The following is a 26,889-nucleotide window of genomic DNA, read 5'->3' as shown; positions in this document are numbered from 1 at the left end:
CTAGAGCCCAAAACAGGACCCAAAGTCTTATCCTGCCTGGGGTGACCAGAACCAGTGGGGCTGTTGTAGAGAAATCCTGCTGCTTCTACTTCCCTGGTGGGCCCTGGCCCACTGTCTTCTCTTCCCCACACCTCCAATACCCCCATTCCCCATGAGGCAGCAGCAACATGATTCCACTGTCATTTGTCAAAGTGAAGTGCCTTTGCAGTAATTACAATATGTAATTCTTTTGGGAATGTTCAAAGTATTCTCACACCCATGACCTTAGAGATTTTCTGGCCCAGCCCTTCCTTTTACATAATAATCTTTGACCCAGAGCAGAGACCCACCCAAAATCATCCAGTCCGTGGTTCGTCATCTGAGCCTCCCATGTACTGTATGTGGTAGGCCAGGTGTGCACGTAAAGGGGCATCATTTCACAGATGGAAAAGCTGAGACTTGGTGTGCTTGAGTGGTTTGCTTGGGATAGAGTCCTCTGCTTTGAGGCTGGTGCTCCTCCCTCTTCTCCCAACACACACACCCACACACACACACACCCACACACACACACGTGCGTGCATGCAAACACATGTGTGCACGTGCACACACACACACTCTCTACACCCTCTCTTTGGAGGCTCCTTGCCGTTCAGGACAGATGGTGGCATGTGCCAGCAACCTAGGTGGTGGCTAAAGGGGCTGGGGACTAGGAGGATAAGGGTCACTTGACATGTGTCCTCACCAGTGCTGTGGTGAAGGAACAAGCACTTGACAGGCCTCCAGAGGGGCGTGTCATGTCTCTGTGTTGTTCAATTGCCTGAGCCCTTCATGTTGGGAGTGAGGCTTCAAAGAGCTGTGACCTTCGGGGTGGCCGGAAGGGCAAGGCCTTTACTGGATGGTTGTAATTTCCTGCTTTTTTTGGAGAAAGGCTCCGGTGCCCTCTTGTTCCTGCTCTCCCCCTTCGTACTGAGACCTTAACCACCAAACCCCTCCACCTCCTGTTGACTGGGCTCAGGGCAAGGAAGTGTGTCTGTGTCCCGCCCCCTGACACAGAACACAGTGTCCTGTATTATTTCCAGCCTGCTGGTCCTGGGAATTCCGACTTACTTTTTCTCATTTCTTCCCCTTGAACATTAGAAACATTAGATTCCAAAAATAATCTAAGTCACAGTGTTCTACAGGCTGCATGTGTGTGTTTTCTCCCAAAGCTGTTTTTCTCCCTCTTAAATCCTTTCTCTCTCTCCTTTCTTCCTTCTCCTGCATTTTCAGCCCCATTTGTGTCCTGAGATTAGCAGGCCTGCAGGAGGAGTGTGGGTGTGGAGAATAGAATGGAGGAAGGATGGGGAAGAATGCTCAGGCATGAGGCTTGGCTTGCTTCCACAGTGCTCTCAAGAGGGTGGAAGGTGCCAAGACCTGAACTGCTGTGTGTAAAGAGTCTGCCTATGCAGCCCCTGCTTATGAATTGACCCCATAGAACTGTGGACCCCATAGTGACTCTTTGGAACTGAGAACTGAGACACTGTGTTAACAGTACTTTCCAGAATCTGGGTTGTCACACTGACTCTGTCTGCAGCAATTGAGGTGAGCTGTGAAAAGAAGGTCTGATCAGAGATGAAATGTATGTGTGTGTGTGTGTGTATGTGTGTGTGTGTGTGGTGCAGGGCAGTAACTGAGAAAGGTTCACTGACTCATTCATCAACAGATATTGAGTGTCTACTGTGTGCCAGGCCTTCTGCTGGGACTATGTCTGTCTACTTTTACCCTAGCGCTTAGATGGAGGATAGTCTAAGGCAGTGCAGGGAAAATCAGAATTAGTACTAATGTAATTCTTGATACATTGTAAGGAAAAGATGGTTTAGAGAGTCACCACCCCAGTGGCTAGAACCTGGGTGAGTTAAGATATCAAGGTCTCTATTGGTTTCTGGGTGGGGGTAGGGCTGGTGGAGGTGGGGTGGGTGTCTTAGTATGTATGGGAGAAAAAGCATGGAGGTGGTCCAAGCAAAAAGGAAACATGTCAGCTCTGCCGCAGTAGGGGAAGCGGGAAAGGTTTTGGTACCCTGTTTGAAGAATTAAGGACATTTCAGGTGTACTTTATAAAGTAAAACAAATTGAGTCTCTGTTTGGGGTGGGAAGCTTTCCCAAGGTTTCTTTCCAGGCATTTTACTTTGAAGAACCTGCTTTCCTTTCTTTTTTCTACCTTCTCCCCTTCTCCCCTGTTCCCCTTCTGCTCCCTTTCCCACTTGTGACCTTCCTGGTCCTTGCCCTGGCATCTCCTTCGGCTTGTCCTTACCTTTCGTGCACCTGTTCTCTCTGAACGTGTTGCATGGCCTTCCTTTTCCATTCCTGCTTCCTTCCTTGGTCAGAGTTAAGGAAGAGTCCCATGCAGAGTTCAGGCCTCCTGTGGGGGACAGAGAGAGCACTGGCTTTGGAACTGGTGAGACCTAGGTTTGAATCCCTGCTGGGCCACTTGTAGCTGAGTGGCTGTGTTCAGTTCACCTCCTCTGAACACTGGTTTCTTTATCTCTAAAATATAGATTTTAATATATGCCTTAGGATTATTGTATGAGTTAAAGAAAATATACATAAATCTTCCAGTGTGGCTGGAGCCTTGAAGACACTCAGCACATGGAACAAATGGCAGATTTGTGGAGACAGACTTGTGCTGGCCTGTGTAAATGAGTGGAATCAGCAGTAGACAGTTGCCTGGGGAGGCTCTCTTGTGAGGCATGTGTGGGGAATACAGCCCTATCCACAACAAAGATGCCAGAGTAGACAGTAAGCAGCCTGTGGCAGCAGAGCATGGAGGGGAGGTAGAACCTGGTGGCTGGACAAACCAAGAAGGGATCTTGAGGAGGAACTCATCAGTGGGTATTAGACACAAGGTCAGCTGCTAGCAGGGAGAAAAGGAAATGGAAGCTGTAACCAGGCTGGCAGGATCTTAGAGAACACTTGCTGAAGATAAGCCAATCACTATGCTGCGCACTGTGCCAGGGATGGGCATTTAGAAGATGAGCTGCATTCAGGGCTTGCCATGTTGGAGCAGAGGACACCAGCAAACAAATAGCCATTGCACATGTAAGTTCACAACCGTGTCTATCAGTGCTGTGGGAGCATAGAGGGAGAAATGTTCAGCCAGGTTTGGGATGCAGGGAGATGGAAGAGTGTGAGCAAAGGCACAGCAGCCTCAAAAGGCAGGCTGGATCCTGGGAATGTGTGCAGTCGGGTGTGGCTGGAGCACAGGCTCTACAGGGAGGAGTGCAGGAGGTCCATGTTCACGCCATGTGGGTTACCAGGATTCAGAAGCACAACAGAGAGTCAGAAGTCCGTGGAATAACCAGTGGACCACGAGGAAAACTGGATTCTAGCAAATGGTTCAGGTCTTGCCAGGAGCATCTGAGAATCCTAGAGTCTTTGATTCAGGTCCAATCCTTTACCCAGGGCAGAACTCCCTTCCAGATGTGCATTTTTCCAGATTCTTCTGAGCATTTCTAGGGCTGAGGAAGCCACAGCTTTGTGAGGCAGCCTGTTCCACTGTTCTGTAGCCCCAGTTGTTAGAAAGTCCTCCTTCCAGCAGGCCAGAATCTACCCTCCTGTTGTTCCACCCTGTAGTCCCAGCTCTGTCTCCAGGGTCACTGGGGAACTACTCTCGTCCTTCCCCTACAGGGCAGCTCTCCCACAACTTGGGGACAGTGCTTGGGGACCTTCCTCATCTTTTCTTCACCAGATAAAGTTCTATGAGTTCTTTCAGCCTATTTTCATTTGACATGGGCTCTAAACTCTTTAATGCAGCTTTCCTGGGACCAGTTTTTCAAATGTGTGAGGGGACACAGAAGGAGTCTGAGGCTTTTGGTCCCACTTGCACAGGTGAGAATGAGATTTTGTATGCATAGGTGCACTAGTTTTTGTAGCTCAAGTTAGTTGATCTGAAACCCCAAGAGTTCGCCCACCCCAGAGAATGATGTTCTGTCACTCGAATAGAGAGAGACACTATCTCATATGTAAATACAGGAGGATGTCTTCTCACATGTGAGCACAGAGAGATTTTTCTAGTATGGAACTGTTGAGTTAAAGCATTCTTGTGCCAAGGTCAGTAGTAGTTACTGTTTCTCAGGGAAAAGCCCAGCTCAAGGGTATCTACTATTCAACCCCGTTCCTGTATCCCATGGCTCTTCCTGAGGTCATTCCCAAGGAGAGCTAAAGCCTAATAGTCTTATCTTGTAAAGAGTCGGAAACCTGTGGTAAAACCAACATGGCACATGTATCAAACCTGCACGTTGTGCACATGTACCCTAGAACTTAAAGTATAGTAAAAAAAGAAAACACACACACACACACACACACACACACACAAAGGAGTATTAATCTCTTGGAGGAAATCTACCACTAGCTGAAATCCCAGAAGGGTTCTTCCCCCAGCCCCTTTGAAATCGCACTCTCTTGGTTTGCTCACCTCCAGCCTCTCCTTAGTAAGCTTTCTCTAGCATAAGAATGTCCTGCTATAGGAACAACTGCTGCTGTGGTGAGAAGATATACTCTGTAACCTATGCTTTCTGGTGGAGAGATAAAAGAGGGTTTGGTTTCCTCCATCCTCTTTAGAGATTGGGTTGACCAGCTTGTCCCAGATTTCCCTGGGGAGATGACCTTGTCATGAGGTGGCAAGAGGGGGTACAAACACAAGGGCCCTAGAATGGAGAGTGAGACTGGACTTGGACATTCAGCTCCCATCCCTCAGGGTACTCTCTTCTGCGCTTTGCACATTCCCACCTTTTCATGCCTTTGTTCATGCCAACACTCCTCCCATTTGGAATGCCTGCTTCACCGTATGTGCCTATTAAAGCCCTCCCTCAGCTGAAGGTCCAGCTCAGATGCTACTCTCTCTGTTCTCCCCTGTTGGAGGTGCTCTTTCTCTCTCTGAGCATTTCCTGCAGCCCTTATCCATCCCCCTCAAATAATCCCTGTTCCATCCCATCTAGCATTATAGCTAGGTGCTCAAAGACCTCATTCCCCCAATTATATTGAAAATTTCTGGAGGTCAGGACCAGTGTCTTCAATTACTCTGTGTTGACCAGAGGCACATAGTGCCAAATAAATAAATAGTTGACCGTGACACAGTCTGTACTCTCTGGGCTGCTTGAGAATAGAACTTCTATGAACATTGAGCTGGCACAAGAGCACCACCTACTGCTGAATGGTTTCTAGGAACGCTACCTTAATGCACTCACTGTTGAAAACCAGGGTGTTAGCAAGTTTCACCTTGCAACGGAGGAGTGATTTGGAGGCAGGAAACCGGTTCTGGTCCTTTTATACTAATCCAAGTGGGAACAGATGAGGTGGTAGTGAAAGTAGAAAGGGAAGGGGCAAACCCTCAAGACACTCTTAAAGGAAAGAAAATGAGACCAGTGACTGACCGGATGTCAGGGAGCAAAGGCAGCAGCACCAAGGCCTTCATGTTGGGAGAACTGGCAATGGGACATGAGTGGGAACAAATCCCAAAGACATTTTGGAAGACGGAGGGATAATTAAATGAAATTTTAATTTTAATTTCTTTTAAGGCACAGAAAAGTGAAAGTGAAAGAAGTGATTATGAAGGTTACTAAAAACATTATCATGTGTTAGCTGGTTATTGCGTTTCTGGCCTACTTTTTTTTTTTTTGGAGACAGAGTTTCGCTCTTGTCACCCAGGCTGGAGTGCAATCGTGTGACCTTGGCTCACTGCAACCTCCCCCTCCCGGGTTCAAGCGATTCTCTTGCCTCAGCCTCCTGAGTAGCTGGGATTACAGGCATCTGCCACCACACCCGGCTAATTTTGTGTTTTTAATAGAGATGGGGTTTCTCCGTGTTGGTCAGGCTAGTCTTGAACTCCCAACCTCAGGTAATCCACCTACCTTGGCTTCCCAAAGTGCTGGGATTACAGGCATGAGCCACCGCACCTGGCCTCTGCCCTACTTTTAGGGACAATGGGTGCTGTCTAAACACAGGCATTCACCTTGGTCCTCTGCCAGCCTTGAGGAGTGACGGGCCTCTTCGTTCAGCAAGTTCTTCCTAAGCCCTGCAGAGTAAACCCTGCAGGGTCTGGAAGCTGGAAACACTGCCAGGCTTCTCCTTGTGGATGTGCCCAGCCTGGCTCCCTGCATGGCCCCTTACCTGCCTGAGCCCCATTGCAGAGGCTGCTGCTGGAAGAGGGGAGAAGGGGCAAAGTGGGGTGCCTAGTCCTCCTCCTAAACTCAAGGTGAGGCCCACCTAGCACATACCAACATAGCTAGGTGGTGGTCTTCTCCCCAAGAGAAGGACTCCCACAGGGAGGCCTGCCTCCTTCTCCCAGAGAGAGGCTCCTGAATGAAGAGCTGCCTCCTCCTAAGCCTCATGTGGAGCTTTGTTCCCAGATGTGCAAGTGATTGGCACAGCTGATTTTAGGCTGTGTGGGAGGACTGGATGAGAACATCCAACAGACACTCCATTTTTGCAGTAACAATAATAGTTACCATTTATTGAGTGTATCCCTTATGCCAGGAACAACCATTAGCTCATCTAAATTAACTTGCCAAGGGCCAGATCTCAGTGCCTAAATTTAGCTCTGGGATAAAGTTGGGCATTATTTTCTCAGCCTGGATTAAATAGGATTTGACCTCTTCAAGTCTACATTTTGGGAAGTGAGTGAAGTACATTCCCTCACTCTGTTCCTGAAAATATTTTATCAGCATTTGTGGTTCAAATGGAAGGAATTTGGCCACTCAGAGTCAATATCCCGGGGCTGTCTGGGCTGACTCCTGGCTTGGTTAGTTCTGTTTCTCATCTGCTTGACTTGCTGGCTCCTGGATGACCATTCCTTCACCACAGGAGGGTAGTGAGTGTGTTGCCACTGCTGCAGGGAATAAAGTGCATCCAGGTTCACAGGCTGGAAATAAAATGCAAAAACACCTTATTTAAAGTCTGAAAATATTTATATTAATGACTTGGTGAGATTTTTTATTACATCACTTAACTTGAGGAGGGCAAGAGCAAGGAGAGTGGCCTTCTAAGGCTTAGCATTGAGCGTGTACTTCTCCAGACAGAGCTGAACTGCAGCTCATCTGTCAAGAACAGTGTGTGATTTTAGCATGAAGTTTCACAGTCTTAGTTTCTCTAATCAGACAGCAACTACTTGTTGTGACAGCCAGTTTATCTTGTCTGAACCCAGGGGAAGTGGAAAGAAACTAGCATGCGTTCTGGATCTGCTATGTATCATATGCTATACTCAGTACTTTTCATATATTATCATATTATGATCTTTATCTTCTTTGACCCAGACTTTTGAAGAGTTTGTGTGAAAAAGATGGGAGAGGGAACAAAATGGAGGAGAAAGTGGAGGCAGAGACCATCAGTTGGTGAGCAGTCTGCAATGTGCTAGTTGATTTTTGTTCTATGAGATCAAGGCTGGCTTAGTCTCCCCTTTGCAATGAGATAAATGCCTGTATATCTGGGAGGGTCTCAGTGTAGACACTCACTTCAGGGTTAAAAGCAAACCTGAGCTGTCACTCCCCTCCAGTGGTTCCCCAGTGCATCTTTTGCCCCTTGTGATCTGGTATCTCCCTCTCTCCTACTATCCCTTCTTTCTATCCCTCATTTTATGCTGCTGCTTTAAACCTCCAGGCCTTTGCTCAAGCTATTTCCTCTGATTAAAATGCCCTTTCAAACTACACCTTCTTTGCATGATGAAATCCTGTTGTCTTTCAAGTGCTGTCCAGGTGTTGCCACCCAGAAGCCATCCATGCTTGTCCCTAACCCTACCTCTGCCAAGTTGGACCAAGTGCTCCTCTACTGTCTGCCCACAATATACGTCTCTTATAGTACTTTTCACATTTTATTAACATGAACAGAATGTGGAATGTGTCTGTCCCCCTCACTAGACGGTGGCCTTGATCTTTTATCCCCAGTGTCTAGTTCAGTGTCTGGAATACAATGAGCACTCCACACGTGAATGAACAAGCACACTAAACATCATGAGCATGTGACTCTGGGTGTCAGGATGCTTTGGGCTGCAAGAAACAGAAGACAAGTAAAATTTGCTTAAATATCAAGGAAATGTATTCACATTTTAAGTAGTCATTCAGAGACAATGATGTGAGCTTTAAGATTGATGAATCAGTGTGAGCCTGTCTTCAGGCGCTCGGGATCTTTCTGTCTCACTCATCTGCTGAGATCTCACTGTTTGGCCGAGAGCTTCATTGCAAGGCTGTTTCCCTTCATGGTTCTAAGACAGCTGCCAGTTGTAACAGAGCAACATGCTTCACTATTCCCCAAGTGATAGGGGTAGTAGGAGAAGGAGGGAGAAACACAGGCAGACATTGACTTCTCTTTCCCAGAAGCTCTAAGCAAATCTCTCCTCAATTTCGTTGGTTCATACTTACTAAGACAAGCCCAGTCCTGAACCTGTAAATAAAAAGGGGAGTGAAATCAGTATGACTGGTTTGAACAAATGATCTGGGTGAAATGAATGTTAAGGAATCAATGTCCAATATACTACTCTAGAAGGAGTACTATATCCTTCTTATCCTTAGAGTCTATCATGTCCCATTTTCTCTTTCCTTTCCTCTGGAACTCTAAGTATGCCTGTGTTAAAACTACACTACCCAACAGGGCAGTCAGTAGTCACATCTGGCTAAATTAAACTTAGTGAGTACAGTATACACTACTGTGGTGATAGATACACTACAAGCTCCCAGACTTCACTGCTATGCAATCTATCCACGTAGCAAAATTGTATTTGTATCCTTTAAATTTATACAAATAAAAATTAATTAAAAATAAATTTTGTTTGTTCGTTTGTTTGTTTTTGAGACAAAGTTACGCTCTTGTTGTCGAGGCTGGAGTGCAGTGGTGTGATCCCAGCTCACTGCAACGTCTGCCTCCTGGGTTCAAGTGATTGTCCTGCCTCAACCTCCCAAGGAGCTGGGATTACAGGCACATGCCACCATGCCCGGCTAATTTTTGTATTATTAGTAGAGATGGGGTTTTGCCATGTTGGCCAGGCTGGTCTTGAACTCCTGACCTCAGGTGATCCACCTGCCTGGGCCTCCCAAAGTGCTGGGATTACAGGTGTGAGCCACTGCACCCTGCTTAAAAATAAAATTAAAAACTCAGTTTCTCAGTTTCACTTGCCACATTTCGAATATTCAAAAGGCACCTAGTGGCACACCAACTGGACAGGACAGATATAGAACATGTCTGTCATCACAAAAGGTTGTACTGGACGGCACTGTACTAGATCTTTTAGTTATGTCCCACATCTCTTCTGCTGTGTTCTGTGCTTCTATTTGCTTTTCTCTCTGTGCTTCAGTGTGCTGTTTTCTTTCTTCTGTTTTCTTTCTCTTTCTTTCTTTCTTTCTTTCTTTCTTTCTTTCTTTCTTTCTCTCTCTCTCTCTCTCTTCTTTCTTTCTTTCTTTCTTTCTTTCTTTCTTTCTCTCTCTCTTCTTTCTTTCTCTCTCTCTCTCTTTTCTTCTCTCTCTCTCCTTCTTTCTTTCTTTCTTTTTTTTTTGCGGAGTTTCACTCTTGTTGCCCAGGCTGGAGTGCAGTGGCATGATCTCAGCTCACTGAAACCTCTGCCTTCTGGTTTCAAGTGATTCTTCTGCCTCAGCCTCCCAAGTAGCTGGGATTACAGGCACCTGCCACCACGCCTGGCTAATTTTTGTCTTTTTAGTAGAGACGGGCTTTTACCCTGTTGGCCAGGCTGATCTCAAACTCCTGACCTCATGATCTTTTTGCCTTGGCCTCCCAAAGTGCTGGGATTACAGGCGTGAGCCACTGCGCCCTGCCCAGTGTGCTATTTTCTATTGATTTGTTTTGAAGTTCATTCATCCTGCTTGCTGCTGCATCTATTCTGCTGTTACACTCATCCAGTGAATTCTTAAGTTCAGTATCATACTCTGCAATTCTAGAATGTTCATGCAATTCTTTTTATAGATTCTGATTCTCCACTGGAGCATTCCAGTTTTTAATCCATTTTGTCCCTTTCCCCCATTTTCTTTAAGATGTCAATCATAGTTATTTCCTTGTCTGCTAATTCATATCTCGATCATCTTCTATAGACAATTTTATTGTTTTGATTATCAGTAACTTTTCCCTGTCTCTTTATATATCTTAGAATTTACCTTGTATTGTGGATATTGTAGATGATACACTGTAGAGGCTCTTGTTAGTTTATCTTCCCCTAAGTATTTTGAAGTCTTATTCTAGAATATAATTAAATTACAAAGGATTATCTTGATCCCATTGAGCCTTGGTTTAGACTTCGGTATAGTAGGTATATTTTTATCTTTTTATTAATCCTAGGGTATAGCCCTTATTCTAAAGATAAGGCTGTTATGCCTATAGCTTGGTGTTTCTGGGGTCCCAAATGAATGTCCAGAGAGTTCATGAAAGCCTCTCTACTCTGCTTGAATTAGAACTCCCAGCATTTCCCCAGCACTGTGTGACCTCTAAAATTTCTGTTTAGCTCTTAATATGCCCCATCTCTCATAGCTGTTTTCTGCTAGACTTTCTGGAGTCTTGTCCTGCATATACAAAGCTTGAGATTTGGCTATGGACCTGAGGGAAATTTTAGTGAAGATTTTAAGTAGCTCTTCTGCATCTCCTTCCACTGTAATATCTTGTCACCCAAATCTCAGCCTGCTTACCAGTCCCTGAACGCTAATATCCATTTTTTACATCCATCAAGACTATTGCTGCCCTCTGCTCAGCTTCTATTTCTCTGCTCCACAGTTAGGAAGATATCCTCAGGGAGAAAGCTGAGGTGAATATGGGACTTACATTGTATGCTTTCCCTCTTTCAAGGATCTTTGGTGTATATTGGTTATTGACCAATGCCTTTCAAATAGCTAATAGATAGTAGGGTTAAATCTGATACCAGCTAGTCATGGACAGACCATAAGTCTCCACATGAACATTTCAAATAAAAATGCAGGTATATTGAGGTTACCTGGAGAGCTTCTATGGAATCAGAAAATCAATGGTAGGACCTAGGAAGATATATATAAAAGTAACTTGGTCATGGTCACACATTCTGGGTGGCATATTAAAAACTCAAATCTAGGTCTGCATAACTCCAAAAGCCATGCTTTTGAACCATTAAATTGTCTCCCAAATATACACTTAAATCCTGGACTATCTATAGTCACACCGTGCCTGCTATGGTTTGAATGTGCCCCCAAATTTCACGTGTTGGAAACTTAATCTCCAAGTTCATATGTTGATGGCATTTGGAGGGGAGAGCTTTGGGAGGTAATTAGGATTAGATGAGGTCATCAAAGTGGGACGCCCCATGATGGAATTAGTGGCTTTAGAAGGAGAGGATATATATTTAATTTTTGTGTATATTTTATATATATTTATTTAATTTTTGTTTTTTGAGACAGAGTTTCACTCTGTCACCCAGGCTGGAGTGCAGTGGTGCAATCTTGGCACACTGCAACCTCCACCTCCCAGGTTCAAGTGATTCTCCTGCCTTAGCCTCCCTAGTAGGTGTGACTACAGGTGCCTGCCACCACGCCTGGCTAATTTTTTGTATTTTTATTCGAGATGGGGTTTCGCCTTGTTGGCCAAGCTGGTCTCTCGCTCCTGGCATCAGGTAATCCACCTGCCTCTGCCCCCAAAATGCTGGGATTACAGGTGTGAGCCATCATGCCCAGCCAGGAAGTTATATTTTTTTAAGAAAATATTTCAGACAGTTCTAAATTAAAGCTGTGTTAAACACTAGAGAAATGAGTTTCCAAGAAAAAGAAGTCAGTATGGGCTTATTTGGTCAAGAAAGGCACCAGGAGGAGATGAGACTTCAATTTTGAAGGATGGGAATAATCTGGAGATTTGAGTGTGGGTATTTCATGGTGGGGGGAAATGTGGACACCAATATGGGGATGGAATGAGCATAATATGGTGTGTTTGCATGGCAGTGAATAAAACAATTTGGCTGCAAAAGATACTTGGCGTAGGACAGTGATGTGAAATAATAACGTAGATTTGGACCAGTCTGGGGTTGGGAGAGGCCTTAAATACCGGTTAGGAAGATTGGATTTTTCATTGTAGGTATCAGCAACAATATGGTTTGTTTTTTGTTTTCTTTTTATTATTTTGACTGAGAGAATGAAATGAGAAAGCAATGTATTAGTGCGGTGAACCTGATGGGGTCAGATGGCTAAGTATAAGGGATAGAATGGAGTAAGGGGACCAAATAGGCAAGTATTTTTAATTTATAACCTAGGGAGGGTGGGCTGATGGATAAGTAGCAGCAGCAATGGAAGTAAAAGGCATATTCCAGAGTTATTTGAGAAAATAGAGAAAAAGTTGAGCTCTGAGGGATGATGCGAAGATGTGGGAAGACAGGAAAAGGTGGTAGTTTTGAGATGCTTATGGAACATCAACAGAATATTCATATTGAGTCCATAGATACTATCTTAGTTTGTTTTCTATTGCTATAAAATAATGCCTGAGACTAGGTAATTTATAGAGAAAGATTTATTTAGCTCATGATTCTGGAGGCTGGGAAGTCCAAGAGCTTGTAGCATCCTGTGAGGACCTACTTGCTACATCATAACATGGCAGAGGGCACCACATGTTGAGACAGGGCAAGTGTGCTGGCTCAGGTTCCTCTTCCTCTCCTTCTAAAGCCACTAATTCCATCATGGGGCGTCCCACTTTGATGACCTCATCTAATCCTAATTACCTCTCAAAAGCCTCCCCTCCAAATGCCATCAACATATGAACTTGGAGATTAAGTTTCCAACACGTGAAATTTGGGGGCACATTCAAACCATAGCAGGCACTGTGTGACTATACATAGTCCAAGATTTAAGTGTATATTTGGGAGACAATTTAATGGTTTAAAAGCATGGCTTTTGGAGTTATGCAGACCTAGATCTGAGTCTTTAATATGCCACCCAGAATGTGTGACCATGACCAAGTTACTTAATCTCTCTGAATCTGTTTCTCTACCTAAAAATAAACAAATAAATAAAAAGGTTGTGATTATAGCATCTATTACCTCATAAGGCTGTTATGGGGATTGAGATAATGTGTGTAAACCTCATTGTGTAGAGCCTGGCTTGTATTTATTCTTGTCAGTTATCTGGGAAGTTATGGTTAGAGAACATTATGAAACAGGAACTTGCATGGGATTTAGGTTCAGGTGGACACTGGATTCCAGTTTATCTTCATCACTTACAAGCTGTGTGATCTTAGCCAATTTATTTGGCCTCTTAATACTGAGTTTTCACTATGTTTAAAATGGAATTAACAATACCTTCTTTGTAGCATTATTATGAGGATTATGTGACATAAACTATGGAGGCTCTTGGCACAGGCACATGAAATAAGAAATAGTATTAGTGTTGTTAAAGTTGTGGACCCGGGTGGATATTCACATGGAGAGGGTTTGATGGATGAAGGGTAAAGGGCTGAGGTCCATCTTTAGATTGTCACAATAGGCCGTGAGGGACACAAAAGGAAGCCACAAATTGGCAGCCAGGGAAGTGGGAGGTAAGTTTAGATAAGTCAGTGTAGGATTGGAGGATTGGTAAGCTTTCAAAATCAGAGTTTTCCCATCATTTTTGTCATGCTGAGACTGGATATGATGTGTCAAGGAAGAAAATTCAAGTATGTGAAAACACTGATTCTCCAGAGAAGATGTTCACAAGTCTAGAGACTTGTGAAAGCAGGAAGAGACACTCATCATGTCTGCAGCCAGATGAGCTGCTGCTGAAAATTACCTGGTCTTGCGGGGCAGACAGGTTGGAATTTCAGAAAGGACTGAATCTGATTCTGACATGAGGTCAAAGTGAATGAGAACTGACGAATAAAGAATTCAGAAACTAGGAAGTGACGGATTTTCATCGTGGGTGTCAACTCAAGAAAGTAGTAAAAGCAACCATATTTTAAGGGCTGAAGGAGGAAGTGGATGGAGGAAAAACAAAGGCAGCAGGGGCAGAACACACTTCTGAAAGTTTGGTGATGAAGAGAAGGAGAGACAGAATGAAGCTCTGAGCTCATTGGAGGGCTTAGCAGCAGGGTTAAGAGCATCAACTCTGGAACTAGACCTCCTGGGTTTGAAACCTTGACTGATGTTTATTAGCTGTGTGGCTTTGGACAAGTTAATCAATTTCTTGATGCCTTAGTTTCCTAATTCATAAAATGGAGATGATGATATTGAGGGTTAATATTGGGGAGATAATTATGAGGTTATTGGGAGGATTAAGTGAGTTAATATATATAAAGTGCTTAGTACAGTATCTGTCACATAGGGAGCATTTAACAAATCTTAGTTGTTGCAATTGTCATAACCATCATCATTATTGATGTTATGGAGATAACATTAACATATCATGGAGATAAATTGTTATGGAGAGAAGGGAAGAGGAAGAAGAAGAAGACAAGAGGCTTAGTACTGTTGTAGCTATAGTTTGGCTCTAAAATATGAGCACAGCACCTACCAGGGAGTCTTCTTAGGTCCTACTAAACACTCGGACTTATGAGACTTTCATGGGCCATCTTGGGTACTGATCTACTGAGAATGATATAACACGGGAACCACAGCTTGCCATCAGAGCAGTGCTTACAGCATTTCAGCTCAGCCATTGGCTTAGGTGCAAGGAGATAAGATCTGCTTTGGGCAGCTGCAGGAGCTGCCATGGCTTATAAACTCCATGCCCCATGGGAACCAGTATGTTTGGTAACAACTCCATTGGCACAGCTTCCAGAGTTTCTGCAATGAACATTGCAGTTATAAAAATCACCACCTCAAGGATGTCCAAGATATGGTGTACCCATCAGGTATTTGCAGTTCACTTACAGTTCCTCCCAATCCAGATGAAATTTGTGAAGCAGGGGGTATTTTTTACCATAAGAAACATGATCTAGCAACATGTTGGCACATACTATCTTTTATCTGTTTTCAGGGAAGCTGAACTTGGATGTTAACTGAAGGTCAAGTTACCACGTAAGAGGGGAAAGGGTTTTGTTAACCCTTTGCTCATAGTGGGATATTTGGCCGTTTTACGGAGAAATCAGACCTGTTCTAGATTGTGAGCAACATGTAAGGGTGTTAGACATGGGATTTGAGATTTAAGGAATTTGGGTATGGAAGGTATAAGAAATGAGTTAGGGGATCCGTAGCATGTTTACAGGTGAGAGACATGGCCTGGTCAGTGAGATGTTTGGCATCCTGGCCAGTTACTGAGGATACAGTGAAAGTGTCTCCCAGGTAACCAGGCTGTGCTGTCCTTCCTTGAGCAGACTGGATTTATGACAAAAGACAAAAATGGCTTCTCTTTTACACAATATATAAAAGTATGCCAACTGACATGCCAAAAACACGAAGGAAACAAGCAGTGCTTCAAGAGATATTTATTACACCTACAGCCTCTTAGGCCCATATCCCAGCTGCCTCCCCTGTCTGTAGATATCCATGTAATGATCTCTTCAGAACCTGAATACCCTGTGGCCTGCAGGATACAAAAGAGGTGAGGTGTCACATTCTTTCAGTAAGGAATTCTTGGAACCTGGAGATAACGCCACATTTTGGGGTCCTTTATGTTTCTTTTTTTCTCTCTCTCCACCTTTTTGTTTTTGGAAAACTAGCAAAGCTCAATTCTAGGAGAGTGGATAACTGAAAACCAAGAAGGGTCTTGGGGGTCCTGGGCCAGAATATACACACATGAGATCTGTGTGTTACCCTATTTGCACAAGAAAATGTGTCCTGGGTCAGTCCAAATTCCATGAAAGCAAAATTGTAAAGTGGGGGGGATTTTGCCTTTGATTCTCAAGTCTATTTTAGGGCTTCCCTCCTTCTCTCTAGGACCTCTCTGCCACTTTGTAGGATCTCATCCCTGGGCCATATTCACAAAGGACCTTGCCCTCTTACTAAACTGTTTCTATATTCAGGATAAACTAATTGTAGGAGGGATTGCAGGAAAAATTGCATTTTAATAGGCATATCACCTGAGTGAAAAACTGTTAAGAGCCAAAGGGACTGAGTCTCTAATAGTGAGAGTTGAGGTGTGGCAGAGAGGGTGGGGAAGGGAGAGTCTGGAAGCAAGCCAAGAGGAAGTAAGATTCCCTGGTCAGGCCACCCAGGGACAGCAGGAAGGCACCAGTGCCCTCAGGCAGAGCCCTGAGAGGGTGTCTGGGCCTCTGAGTGCGTGGAAGTGGAGGTGGTGGGAGGACAGGCAGGCACCTTTGGGCTGTGTCTGTGCAGTGCCCTGTGGTCACTCTGAGGGTGCATGTCTAGGTGGGCAGACTGTGGATGTTTTTCATATGAGCTGCAGGTGTGATTCCCCGGCTATTGCAATCTTAAATTCACACCTTTCCTCTGCTTTTTAATATAATGAAAACATTTGGAAAATATGTGCAATAGAATATATGCTCATATGTGGATTTCAAAATCTATCATATGTGTAGCACTTAACAAAGCATTTTCATAACCATCATTTTATTTGAATCTCCCTGGTACCCTAAGGTTTAAGTAGTTTAAATTGTTACCCACATTTCACAGATAAGGAACTGAGTTTGAGACCAATGGTAAAACTTGTCAAATTTTATACAGCAGAGTCTGTACTGATTTGAATTCTGTTCCTTGCGCTCTCACACTCATAAAATTTTATTTTGGAATTAACGGGACAGCTAGTTTCCCAGATATAACAAGGTTCACCTGCAAGGAGGTTGTTGGTTCTCTCCAGGGCACAAGCTTTTATGGATGATCCACTGTAGTGTACACAGGGTATAGTGAACATGGTTGATATTGGGATGTGCATATTTAGGCAAAGAAAAGCCATTGGTTGTCTTGTGTCCTCTTAATCAGCTCATCAAAGCTGAATATGAACATATTTAATACCAATGTAATCTATAATTATAGTATAAAATACTAACAATAGATAGTAAGGTGGTTTGAAAGTTAAAACTCTAAATCAGGTGCTGTTGCTAAATTTGGCAAATGAAGGAAAATAAACACAAGATTCTTAATATACTTGTCCTATGAAATAATTTATGCTTCTTTAAAAAAAGAACAATAATAACATTTTAGCTATTCCTATCATTGAAAGGAGAAAAAGGTTTCTGTTTGTTTTCCTAATTTGCATTTAAATAGATTCATTTAACATTTACTGTATTAAGAACTAGATTTGTATATTTTCACTGGATTTTAGCCAGCAGAAAAAAAAATTTACTTAGCTTGGTTAAAAACAAAACCCCAAAAGAAAAGGAAAAAAAAAAAAAAAACCAAATGGTTACATGTAACATCTCTCTTCTTAATGAGACTAAACTGTGTTGATTTCAAAGAGATACAATTTCATTATTTAGACATGAACTTTCCTCTTTGTAGAATTTTTTTTGTTATATTACATTTTGTTGAACTCACCATTTGTGGCTTCTCAAAAAACAAAGACAAGTTTGAAGGCACTTTGGAGATATTTTTAGTTTAAAATGTCCTAGCTGGAAGGGAGCTTAGAAAGAGTCTACTTATCTGGACACTAGCAACCGAAGAACCTACATCCAACTCAGTATTCATTCATTCATTCATTCATTCATTCAGTGAGTATTGAGAGAACTGGAGCTATTTGAATCAGCTGTCCCCAGACATCTGGCATTCCATCTTGGTGGGGCAGGCAGTGGAGGAAGAGGAGAGGAAGGAGGAGGCAGAGAAGGAGGAGCAGGCTAGATAATGGCAGGGGAATGTTCCTATTGAGGAATAGCACCTTACCCCAGCTGGAGTACCGCAATGCCCTTTCAGCTAACTTTTAAGGATAACTGCCCTGTGGAGCTCAAGCAGAGCAAGTCTTACAGTCATATGAGCAGGAGGCAGCTGGTGTCCCCAAATCATGGCTCAATGGGCACTCAGTGAATGTGGCCTTGGGTAGAATGAATTAAATCTACACCCTGGAATTTACTTCCCTGAACCTGTTTTCCTGCCTGTGAAGTGGGCCTGATGATAGCACCTTGTGGGATTGTTTTATGGATGCAATGTAATGATGAAGGGTGAGTGAACATTTGGAACTCTAAAGCATCACAAAATTGTCAGGGCTGAGACTAAGAAGCTTCCCTTCTTCCCTTCCTCTTTTTTTTTTTGAGATGGAGTCTCACAATGTGGTCTGGGCTAGAGTGCAGTGGTGCGATCTCAGCTCACTGCAACCTCTGCCTCCCGGGTTCAAGTGATTCTTCTGCCTCAGCCTCCCAAGTAGCTGGGATTACAGGCACCCACGACCAAGCCCAGAAGCTTCTCTGGCTATAAAATAATGCCATTTTTCTCACTGACATTATTTTATTAAAAACGATAGAACTGTAAGTTGTAGCAATGAACATATCTTCTGATCCAGGAGAATCAACAAAACTATTTTTTATTTTGGGTGGAAAGAACGCATTCTGTACATTTCCAAATTGAGCCTATTATAAACCAGGATGCTTACCTCCATTCTGCAAACCACTATCTCTTGCAAATGAGGAGAAGACCAGAAATGAAGTGACTCTTCCACAGTCTCGTGGAGTTAGTGACAGAGCTTGGCCTGGAACCAGCCTAGTCCTCATCTCACTTGACTGTATATATACGTGCACATGCATGCATTCATGCATGCACACATTCTACCTCTGCCACCAGTTCCACTGAATGCAACAGAGATGACTATGACCCTTGCAGACAGCCAGCTTTGCAAACATGAGGATTATATGCAAGTAGGCAGCAAGTTTAGGCCCAGAGAAGACTTATGATTGTCCCTTAGGAAACCCTAGTTCCTGACATCACATGAGACCATCTAATCCCCAGAACAGGTCTTTTTTCTCTCTACTGAGATGTGTGTCACCTCTTTGGAGCACCACCTCCAGTGACAGCTAAACTTTTCCAGAATGTCCCAGACCCCAGTGACAAGCTGGTATGCTCCAAATATAGGAGGCAAAATCAGTTGGGATAACATGGGCGCAGACCTCATTCTGTAAGAAGCTGATTCAGCAAGGTGCACAGTTCCTTCAGCACTCTCAACTCTCACCTGTCTTTAACTCATTTTTGTATTGCTTTCCACCCTAATTGGCTGGTGTTCAGCTTTCCCTACTCTGTGGTCGAGGGATCTGGTGCCGAGCAATCTAATCATTCTGGTGCCAGCACATAAGTCATCTACTTATTTGCATATCTAAATCACCATTTAATATAAAATACAGGGAAGGTCACTTATCGGCCACTGAGACATCCAAGAAAGTGTATGGAGTGAGCTCTTTTCATCACAAGTTCCAAGGACTTCAGGCATTTCAGACTTTCATTAACTTTATTGATTCTTTTGTCAATAAAGAAAAGAAATGAGAAATTATTTTAAAACAGGGCTGGGAGGCAGGCTTTTAAAGATAAAAATTACAGAATGAGAGTCCTCTAAATTCCTGGGGCACCTGTCTTCTTTTCCTTCTTGTCCTTAATAATAATTAAAGAGGAAAAAATAAAAGCCCTGAACAAATGCCTGTAATGTGAGGGTAGCTGAGGCTGGAGGACCCAGTATAGTGCACAAAGCACGAATATCGACCCAACCTCTACAGGAGCCCCAGCCTGAAATAAATCCTCTGACACTCAGAAGTAAAGAATGGTCCTTTCGTCCTTTCTTTACTGTCGGTGTAAGTAGATGGAAGTGTAATTCAAAAGGGAGAATAATCTCCAAATCATGCACGTTTGCCTTTGGAAGGTGATGTTTTTATACTTAAGTGTGAGTTGTTACAGCCCTGATGTCTCTCTCCTGACCTTTAGACACAAATCTAACTGCCTACTGGATACCTCCCCTTGAAATTCTCATAAGCCTCCCAAACTCAGCACATCTAGAACAGACATACTATTTCCCACCCAAGCTTCTTACCTTACTGTTTAGGCAGCGTCTGTGGTGGTACTTTTTATTACCAGGACTCAGGGTGCCATGCCAGAAGCCTGGCTGTTCTCTCTACCTCTTTCCCACCTTCTCCTCTCTAAACAACCAAGTCCCCATTCCTCCCAGTAGCTCTCAAATCTGCCAATTTCTCAGACTCTACTGCCACTCCCCTAATCCAGGATTCCAGGTCCTTGCCCGTGTCAGGATTTCTGGAGCAGCCTTCTAGCCATTTTTCTCTTCCCTTCCAGTCCACATCCCTCACTGCCATCAAAGCTTACTTCACACTTCACAACCCAGCTTAAAACCTTCCACCAACACCTGGCAGCCGACAATGTGTGGTCTAGGTTCCCTGAAGCCTGTGTGCAAGGCTCTTTGTGGTCAGCCTGTCCCACCTACCTCCCCAGCCACACCTCCTCCTTGATGTCAGGCTCCAGAACACAGCTGAGGACCCTTCATTGTCCTCGACACAGTGGGCTGCCCCAGTTCTGTTGCTTTGCCTGAGCATGCATCCCACTGGCCTTCACCTCGCTGATTCCTACCTGAATCAAGGCACGACTCAGATGTCACCTCCTCTGAGAAGGCTTCTCTGCTCTTCCCCATCTCCTCAAAGATAGGTGAGGTGTCCTCCTCTGTGCTGCCTCAACAGCCAGTATTCACCTCTATCTTATCAGTAGATGTTTTTTGAGTTGTAATTTTAATCACATTGTGTGCCAGATTGTAATAAAGTTGTATCTGAGTCCATGTCAACTTTCCACATTAGCCTGTAAGCCACTAATACTCAAGAACCATATTTTAGTCATTTTTGCCTCATGTCACCTCCAGCGGTCCCTGGCATATAGCAGGTGTCCCATAAATATTGGTTGAATGTAATTGAAATAGTCAATTTACTCTTCTGTTAAAGGGACATAATTGGATAAGGCTGCAGTTCTGGCTCCGGAAAGCTGGTACAATTATGGCCACTTCTTAGCCTGCTTCTGTTCTCAGCTGCTTCCTGCTCCACTCTGCAACTGGGCTGCAGCCTTTAGTCCATCCCAAATGCAGTGTGAGGCTTAAGTAGTGCAGTTCTCTTCTCCAGATGTACTCTTTCACACCTTTCCTGGCTTTTGCTGACTTAACCATTGTATTTTGGTCTTCAGCATGTGTGAGTCACTGAGCTGAGATCATGAGGAGCCTCGGGCTGTGGCACATTGGAAATGGTTGAGTTTCCAGGTCCTCACCCTCATCAGGTTTTCTGTAGCAGCCTCCTAACCATTTTCTCTTTCCTTCCAGTCTGCATTCCTCTGGGGAAGAGAGAACTATAAGGGACATGTGATGGCTACCTTCAAATATTTAAAGGGCTGCCTTAAAGAGAAAAGAGTAGAATTTTCTGCTCTGGACAGAAAATTACAGAAAGTTTAACTTAAACTGGCTTTAATAATAAAGAGGATTTATTGGCTCAGGTCCAAGGAAGTCCAGAGACAAAGTGGAAACCAGACAACGCTCAGCCAGGGCTCTGCCTGCTTCCTGCAGTTGTCTTGGCTCCACCCTTTCTCTACCCATTGGCTTCACCCTTAGGCTGCCAGAAGAATGGCTGCAACAATTTGAGGTCAGAGCCACATACAACAATACTGGAGGAAGAGAAGCTATAACTAAATAACTAGGATTCTGTTTTCCTGTAAGTTTCTAGCAAACTTCCCTCATGTTTTATTGTATTAAATTGGATCACATTCTTATATCTGAGACAATCCCATTGGTTGGGAAATGTCATGCACTGGTTGGCTTAGGTCTGGTGTCCCAAAGAGCCAGGGGTTCTGGTCAGCTCCCATTGAAGTATGTGGGCTGCCTGGAAGAGGGCTGGATACCTAAGTGAAAACCAGGGTATGGAGTTAGGAGGAGGAAAATGGCTCAATGCCCACTGTGCTAGCACCAGGCAGTACTTATACCACCCTTAAAACCCTCATCTTCTGCTTCCCAGTTGGTTATAGCAGAAACCCTGGAATTGTGAGGCTGTAGAGTTATGAGAAAAGTTGATTCAGTTCAGAATCAATTCAACATTGTGTGTGGCTGGGCAGTGTATAAGAGTGGCAGGGGCGAGTAAGGATGTCCCTGTTGCTTTCTTCAAAGATTTTTCTCTTCTACTAGTGCAGCAGGAGATGCATTAAGCCTCCCAGCTTGTCTCCTCGGCACCTGTCCCTAAAGCAAGCATGCTGGGAATGGTAAACAGCTTCCTCTCCCATCTCCCAATTATCTCACTCATTTTCTCTTTTTTCCTTAGGCTCTGTAATGCAACACAGCGGCTGCTGGTGGGTTCTTTTTTTTTTTTTTTTTTTTTTTTGAGACGGAGTCTCACTCTGTCACCCAGGCTGGAGTGCAGTGGCGCAATCTCGGCTCACTGCAAGCTCCGCCTCCCGGGTTCACGCCATTCTCCTGCCTCAGCCTCCCGAGTAGCTGAGACTACAGGCGCCCGCCACTGCGCCCGGCTAATTTTTTGTATTTTTAGTAGAGACGAGGTTTCACCGTGGTCTCAGTCTCCTGACCTTGTGATCCGCCCGCCTCGGCCTCCCAAAGTGCTGGTGGGTTCTTAAGCTAAAAGTGAGGGCCCTCCTGAGAAACCGGGCTGTGGCCCACCCCATGAAGACTCTCAGACTCAGAACAATAACTGAGCAGCAAGAGAGCTTTTCCCCTTCCACTAGCTCGGAAAGTTTTGCCCTGTTCGACCCATGACCATTCTGATTACGCTGTGCTTTCTTGTCCCCTCTAGATGTTTGACTGGATAAGCCACAACAAGGAGTTATTCCTACAGAGCCACACGGAGATCGGAGTCAGCTACCAGTACGCCCTCGACCTCCAGACGCAGCACAATCACTTTGCCATGAACTCTATGGTGAGCTGAGGGGCTGTTCTCAGGGCTGCCTCTGGGAGTGGGAGAGTGGGGAGAAGGGGGAGGAGGGACAGAAACAGACTTTCCACTCAAGGAAGAACTGTGAACATGCGGACCCTTTGGTATTCCATTTGTTGGAATGGGGATGAGTGCAGGGCATGTGGCCAGCCAGCTGTTCCTGCAGCAGATTATGCCTCCAGATCCTGCTTTACACAGTGAAAGAATGTGCCCGGGGTTGTAGGAGGCATTGGCTCAGCTCAAGTCTAGAAGGGCGAGTTCTACCAGTTCCACTTCACTGACTTAGCCAACGTTTTTTTGTCCCCAGCATGTGTGAGTCACTGAGCTGGGATGGTGAGGGGCCTCAAGCTGTGGCACACTGGAAATGGTTGAGTGACCTGGGGCTGTTTAGACTGGGGAAGAGAAACCCTAAGGAACATGTGATTGCTGCCTTCGAATATTTAAAGGACTGCCTAAAAGAGAAAAGAGTAGAATTGCTTTATGTTTGTTTAGAAGGCAGAAATGTTCAGGGGATGGCAGTTTGAGGGGGAGGCAGGACATGGCTCAGAGCGGGAGGTGGGGTGGGATGCAGTGGAGGATAATGAGCTCTCCATGATGGGCAGTGTTCAGGCAGATGCTGAACACTCAGAGAGGGATGTTTGCTAACTGTGTGGCCAGACAGAACTTACTTTACCTCTCTATGCTTCAGTTTCATTATATATAAAATGGAAATAATAATAGCTACTATATAAGGTTGTTGCAAGGATTTAATGTGTTAACTGTAAAACAATGAGAACGGCGCCTGGCACATAGTAAGTCATCAGTAAACGCTGGTGTTATGATAATGATAAGGATGGAGGAGTTCAGTCCATATGACCACTCTTATTCTTCATAAACCTAACACTTAGGGATATATTTTTGTTTCCCTGCATGGTTACCCTTTATTTCAAAATTGTGTCTGCTCCTTGAAGCCACTATATTTCAAACTCCTACAGCCTAAGAATGCCTGTCTCCTCCACCAGTTCTTCCTACTTGAATTATTGGTCCAGAAGACTAGCTCCACCATTCCTCATATATCTGAAAAACAAAGACAGCTTATCATTGTAGCTGATGATGTTGGGAATGGAGCAAGTGTTAGAAAAACAGAAACAAGGTGAATCACAGACGCCAAGAAGGAAGAGAATTTCATTTTCTACGAGGCTCTTTTAAATATGCTATGCACTGGAATTAACACATTGGAGAAGAAATATTTTAGGTTGGTGCAAAAGTAATTGCACTTTTGCCATTACTTTTAATTAAATAATTCTGGCCTCAAGTTGTTCACTGTCTAACTAGAGAAAGAAAACTTAGACAATCATGGTGCAGCTTGATATGTGCAGTGATAGGGATATGCTGAGTTAACTAAGAACCTTAAAATCTCAGTGGTTGAAAACAACAGAGGTTTGTTTATTGTTCCTACCACACATCCATCCCTAGCTTGTAGAAGCTCTGCTTATCGTAGCCACTTAGGGAGACCTGGGCTGATGGTATAGCCACCAGCTCAGATCTGCCAGCTCAGATACTACCAGCCTTGCCAGACGAAGCATGTACCCAAGGACACATGCTGGACACACGCTGGCTCTGAAACCTTCCAACTAGAAGTGACACATTTGCTCACATTCCATTGGCCAACGCCAATCACTGGGGACATCGTGCAGTCCTATCACATGCTGGGAAAGAGAGAGCAGGATGGTTGTGAACAGCTCTAATGACTAGCACACTGAAGGATGTTAGGTAGAGGTGACCATCATGAGACTTGCATAGAAAGATCACTCTGGCTGTGTTGATGAAGGTTGTGAGACCAGGCAGATGAAGGTTGTGAGACCAGACAGGGAAATCATCAACACTGATTGTGTTATCAGTCTTGGCCACAACACAGTCTTGTGTCTTCATCTAAATGTAAAGACTCATTCTCTTCCCACTGGTCTCCTGTAGATATATCTCATTTCTGTCTCCCTTTAGTGTAGACTAGCAAAGCAATTGATGACAGGTAATTAAGAACGTGAACTCAAATCTAATCAAGTCTGATTATTTGTGTGCCTTGTGGATTTTCCCTGGTGAGTTTTACAAATTCTGTGCCAGAATTTTCACGTCACCCAACTGCCTGGCCCTAAGGCAGACAAACTCATTTTAATAAGAAACAAAGACAACCATAATTAGGGAGGTAAATCCACCACCAAGCCCCTAGAAACAGTGAACTTCAAAGTTAAATCAAAAGAGTCTTTGGTTTTGAATTATCTGTACAACTGCTCTTCTCTGCTAGTATGGATAACTGAGAGTTAACAGCACATCAAAAACCTTTCTTCGGACAGATTTACTGTTGAAGTCTCCATTTTAAGGGAGGAAATTTACTGAAGGGAAGTATTTTCTGGAACTGGGAGAGAGAAGAGATTTAGTATACAACAGCCAATTAGTGTGTCCCAGCCCATCTAGTGGCCTCCCTCACTGTGAATGCACACAGCACTCAGAGGCCTCCTTGGCCTGATTAGGCTGGATCTCCTGTCTGGCTTCAGGGTGAGGGAAGGGAAATCCCAGGATTTTTGGATCAAATTGCCTGCACACCTGTGCTTGATAAACATGGCCTGGTGCCTTCGTTAAATGGGAGGTTTAAGGTTTGTTATTAAAAGAAGCTTCCTGCAAAGAGGGATGTCAGCATCCCAAGCAGGTGAAAGGAGGGAATTACAGATTCCTTTTCTCTGGCCCGGGTGATGGATGTTGCTGCCAAGAAACAAATGTATGCAAGTGGCTACTGCTCGAGCTCAGTGACTACAGGAATGATCAGTTACTCGGGGGAAGTGGGAATGTGGATTGTTCCGTAAATTCACTGCAGCATTTCTGTTCTTGGAAATTATACACACACATATACATATACCCACACATCTGTTCATATAAATGTAAATATAGCATACTTTGTTTTAGGCTGCAGGTAAGTCTTCTGGTATTGAATCTTGTTTTACCACACGGAAATAGGCCAATGGTTCCTTATGTTTTGGGTAGTGCACAGATCCCTTTGAAACCAAATGAAGGTTGTGAATCCTCTCTTCAGAGAAATGTATGCATGAACACATTTTTAAAGACAATTTCCGGAAATTCAGGGGAATCCTAAAACCTGTCAATCAACCTCCCCAACTTAAGGTTCTAAGAACCTTATCACTTCTTTATTCACTCATTTAACAAATAATTAAAGATCAGACATTGTATTGGATACAGAGCATATAGTGGTGCACAAGACAGAGGTGATTATGTCTCATGGAGAGTCCAGGGGGAGATAGATGTTAAGTATATAATCTCACAAGTAAATATATAATTACAAACTAATAAGTCTTATGTTGGAAAAGGAAGGGATGTTATGACAGAGTTTAAGAAAAGGGCCCAATTTAGATGGGGGGTGGTCAGGTCAGGTACATTTTTCAATCAATAATCTTCATTGACTTAATGTTGATTATTCATTCATTGATAGAAATTAATGGCCTGTGAATTGAAGTAACTCTATAATGTACCAAAGAACTTATAATTTAAAGAAGTCCTAGATATATCATTTTGTGACTGAAAATGATCAACTAATAACTTACCTGTTCAGTTTTATTTTCACATGTCAAGTTTTTATACATTGGTTGAAGACCCAATTCCAGCAAAGGTGACCATTACTGAGAGTATTAATTTGCTTGGGCTGCCATAACAATGTCATGGACTGGGTGGTTTGAGCAACAGAAATTTGTTTACTCACAGTTCTGGAATCTAAAAATTCAAGATCAAGGTGATGGCAGGTTTAGTTTCTCTTGAGGCCTCTCTTCTTGGCTTGCAGATGGCTGCCTTCTCACTGTGCTGCCAGGTGCCCTTTGCTCTGTGAGCACACACCCCTGGTATCTCTCTGTATGTCTTAACCTCCTCTTTTTATGTAAAGATACCACTCAGATTGGGTTAGATCCCACCCTAATGGCCTCATTTTAACTTAATTACCTCTTTAAACACCCTACTCCACATGCAGTCACTTTTTATCGTACTTGGGTGTTAGAGCTTCAACATATACATTTTGGGGCTCTGCAGTTCAATCTGTAATACAAAGAAATAATTGCATATTATTAAATCACAGAAGAAAAATCAGAAATTTTCTAAATTTTATCTATGAATTGGTACCAGGAGACGCCATCAATTATTAACATA

At 43.8% G+C, this 26,889-nt stretch overlaps 1 protein-coding gene across 5 annotated transcripts in view; it reads left to right on the top strand.

Annotated features, from left to right (window-relative positions):
- Window positions 1-26,889, top strand: part of LOC117083389 (kalirin) — a 499,428-nt gene that overhangs the window by 244,719 nt on the left and 227,820 nt on the right. For all 5 annotated transcript variants that reach the window (XM_033210973.1, XM_033210972.1, XM_033210971.1 and 2 more), the window contains exon 6: window positions 22,570-22,692. In XM_033210973.1, coding sequence (XP_033066864.1) covers window positions 22,570-22,692 — 123 coding nt within the window. The remainder of the gene's footprint in view (window positions 1-22,569; window positions 22,693-26,889) is intronic.

Source organism: Trachypithecus francoisi, unplaced genomic scaffold (assembly GCF_009764315.1).
Source record: "Trachypithecus francoisi isolate TF-2019V2 unplaced genomic scaffold, Tfra_2.0 Lachesis_group0, whole genome shotgun sequence".
In the NCBI taxonomy this organism is placed as follows: domain Eukaryota; kingdom Metazoa; phylum Chordata; class Mammalia; order Primates; family Cercopithecidae; genus Trachypithecus; species Trachypithecus francoisi.
This window is presented reverse-complemented; position numbering and strand designations above follow the sequence as displayed.